The following is a 3,547-nucleotide window of genomic DNA, read 5'->3' on the forward strand; positions in this document are numbered from 1 at the left end:
GATTTTTTTGCTTGACCAAAAATCTAAACATTAGATTGTGTTTGGCTGCATGTAACAGACTCAAACTTAACCAGAGAGCAGTTATTTTTTTTTTTTTTTCACATAACGAGAGGACCAGAGGCAGGCAGACTAGGGCTGTGCAGTGGCTCCTCAATGATAACAATATCTTTTTCCTGCATTGTCCTCATGGTTGCAAGACGGCAGCCCTACCTCCAGCCTCACATCCACATTCTAATGGAAGGAAAAGGAAGGCGTTAACAAGGTAGAAGGCATAGAGCCTATGTGGAAAGAGCAAAATACCCCAGACGTTCCCAATCAACTTCTGCTTATTTCTCATTGTCCAGAACTGTGTTTCAAGCCCACCTCAGTTGCCAGAAGAGCTGGGAAATACAGCTTTTTGGCTGGGCACATGCACAAATCAGGGTTCTGACATATGGAAGATAGTAGAATGGATATCAGATAGACCATCGCGACGACTGCCCTATCATCCTGGACTACTCTCTTTCTTACACTTCATTACCACTCCATCGGCAAGTCCCATCATTCCCACCTCCACAACACCTAACAAATGAAACACTTCTCTTCATCTTCATTGCTCAAATCCTGGCTTGAGACACCGTCAGCTCTCTCCCAGACCACAGCAATGGCCTCTTAACTTCACACAGTAGCCGGGGTAAGCATTTAAAAGTATAAATATGATCATGCCACTCCATTTCTTAAATTTTCCAAAAGATCTGCCACCGTTTGGGTTCCTTCTGAAGCAGACCCTGAGACAAGGATTTGCATGCAAGTCATTTATTTGAGAGATGCAGGACGCACAGGATGAGGGTTATATAGTGAGACAAGGAAGGGAAGGTAGCCCAGAAAAGGTGCTATATCAAGCCAGCATCTCCAGGGGCAACTGAAGCTTAACCCCAGGGGAAGCACTGGGAACTGATGTAAAACACTTGCCTCAGAATTACATGACCCAAGAGGCAAGGAAAAGTATTTGTACACCAGCCCCCAAGAGCGGCTGGCTCAGCTCGCTTGACTTGAGCACCTCGTCCTGAATCTATCCCTTTCTTGACTGAACTCACTCAAAAGCCAACACTTCTATTTATCAGCTTTTCTGCTTATAGTTTCTTCCATTAGAAGCCAAATCACTTAATTTCTTTAATATAATAGGATGAGAAGTTCAAAGTACAATTTAAGGAAAATGACTGTCTGTCTTAGACATTTGCTAAGTTCTAGTTTCATTTGAAAGTAGCTAAATTTTTGTGATGCTCTCTGACAATCAAAAACACATATAACATCTTTAATAAGAAATTTCAAGTAGGGCATATAAGATTTGGATTATTTATTTAAAGTCAGTATGTTAAGGTCTATATCATTTAATTCTAGCATCATTACATGTATATTATATCTATAAACAACATTACTGTATAGATCTAGAGGATATAGATGAACAGTAAGTAAATAACTTTGGATCTATTTCTGCCTTTAGATTTGCTTACTACTTAACATCTCTTTCTTCTTCAATTGTTCTACAAAGTAATCATTACGAGCAACTGTCAGAGCTGCCACCATGATCACAAATTCATCAAAATCCGCTTTGTTGTCCTTATTGGCATCCAAGTCCAGCACTATCTTATCAACCATCTGGGGGTCCTTTTGGAGCTAAAAGGAAATAGAAAATTTCTAACTCCCAGGCTTTGAGGTTTATAGTGACCAGTGAAATTGCATCTTCCTTGTATTTATATTAAAGTTTTAATTTCCATTTTTAGTACCTAAGGACAATTTCCAAGAGCCTATTTGCAGGTAGGTTTGAACCAGGCACAGATTCTAAGTGAGTCTAGCCCTCTGCACCAGGATGTTGAAGAATTGATGGGAGCCTCAAATATAATTTCCAACACTTGGAAACCCTAACCACAGGCAACATGACAAAGGGCACATGTGGACGTACACAGAACACAAAAGTCTCTCGTGTTTGCTTCCCCTGTATTTTGAATCTCAAAATAAATTATACTTTGTCTGTGGCAGAATCATAGGAGACTATGTACACAGAGGCTGTCCCTGGATGTGTACCTCATCCAACCGTGACTGAATAGGGCAGAAAATCTAGGACTCACCAAGAGGAAGTCCGTGAGCTCTCGCTGCAGGAGAATCTTCAAGTCCCCTTTGCTGAGCTTGAATCTGTCCCCTTCCTTGCAAGAGTACTGGTGGAAGATTCTAAGCATGGTGTCCAAGGCCATCTCTAGCTGGGTGGGCATGTTGGCAGCAGAACTGACCACTCCAGTAACAGGCCACCAAACTCAGGGACTTATTCAAAAAAAGCAGGTGGGGAAACACCAACAGTTTGATTAAAACAGAATAGTATTACAAATATTACGTGTTCATAAGTTAGCAATCAGAAAACAAATATAGAGTCATATTAAAACACAGGTTAAAGATCAGCAAAAAGAGAAGAAGATACCTAACTTCATACCTGTTCAGCCAATACGCGGCTCCGTCAACAGGTGTTTACAACTAAATTATATGTATTTATATTCGGGGTTCCACTTGGCACATCCGTTCCCAAGAAGATGAAAATTACCTGTGACAAGAGATTCAGGTGGAAGTGCCTGTGTGCCTGTTTTTAATCACCAGAAGGAACAGATGTGAGCTGCTGCCCCAAGGGCCATTAAGGAAGGATTGGTGCCCATTGTGCGTATTAGATGAGAAGGCAAAGAGAAGGAAAAAGGAAGCCTTCAGCGCTCTCTCATCATGGGGAGTAGAACTATGTCAGTTGCTAGGAAGTTGATGGGGGGGGGGGGGGGGGGGGGCCTCTAACAATAGAGGAACAAAGAAAAAACTCTGGCTCAAACCTGGAGACTGCTCAGCAAAGCCAATAGGAAGCTCAAGGGGAAAACCTCAGAGCAGACTAGTTAAACTAACCCAATGGACACTTGTGCAGCTATTAAAAAAACAATGAGGAAGCTCCCTGTGTGGCAAGTTAGAAAGGTTCAAAGCAGGATCCTGGATGTGTAAGAAGGAAATAAAAATAAGAATATATATGCATATATACTTGGCATTTGAGTAAGGAGTTATTGACAGGATACATAAGAGGAATAAAAGTGGTAGCTATAAGAGGCAAGGGGGAAAGAGGGTGGAACAGCGTGGTTGGGAGGAAGATTTCTCATTTACACACTTTCAACTTATTTTAACTTTTTCAGCTATAGGAATGTATTGCCTAGTCAAAAGAATTGAAATAAAATAAAGCCCAGAGTAGGTGTGTATACAGGAATCCAAGGGGGGGAGAAGGGATTTCGAAGTGAGAGACACTTAACAAAGAGTCACTGGAAAATCAAAGCCAGGAATTGGCCATCGTGCCTGTCCTCTCAGAACTGAAATTTAACTATATGAAAAGCAAACCGGTATCTCCTTTTTATTGCCTTTCAACAAGCCTGTTGGGATAGATCTTCAACCAGCCCATCCCCCTCTCTCTTACCACCTGGACACCATCAAAACCTCCCCTCAAGGACCTTGGGGACATTCTCACTGTTTACCTAAAGCCCAATTCTCAAAAATA

General features: G+C 41.6%; 1 protein-coding gene across 1 annotated transcript; it reads right to left on the bottom strand.

The window, feature by feature from the left end:
* Nucleotides 1-414: 414 nt before the first annotated feature.
* S100Z (S100 calcium binding protein Z) lies at nt 415-2,772 on the bottom strand. The gene is made up of 2 exons (XM_019728226.2): nt 2,109-2,772; nt 415-1,656 (listed from the first exon to the last, which is right to left on the bottom strand). Exons 1-2 carry the CDS (start codon nt 2,247-2,249, stop codon nt 1,480-1,482), a joined length of 318 nt encoding a protein of 105 aa, XP_019583785.2. The 5' UTR covers nt 2,250-2,772; the 3' UTR covers nt 415-1,479.
* Nucleotides 2,773-3,547: the final 775 nt, after the last annotated feature.

This window comes from Rhinolophus sinicus, linkage group LG03, assembly GCF_036562045.2.
Source record: "Rhinolophus sinicus isolate RSC01 linkage group LG03, ASM3656204v1, whole genome shotgun sequence".
Classification (NCBI taxonomy): Eukaryota; Metazoa; Chordata; class Mammalia; order Chiroptera; family Rhinolophidae; genus Rhinolophus; species Rhinolophus sinicus.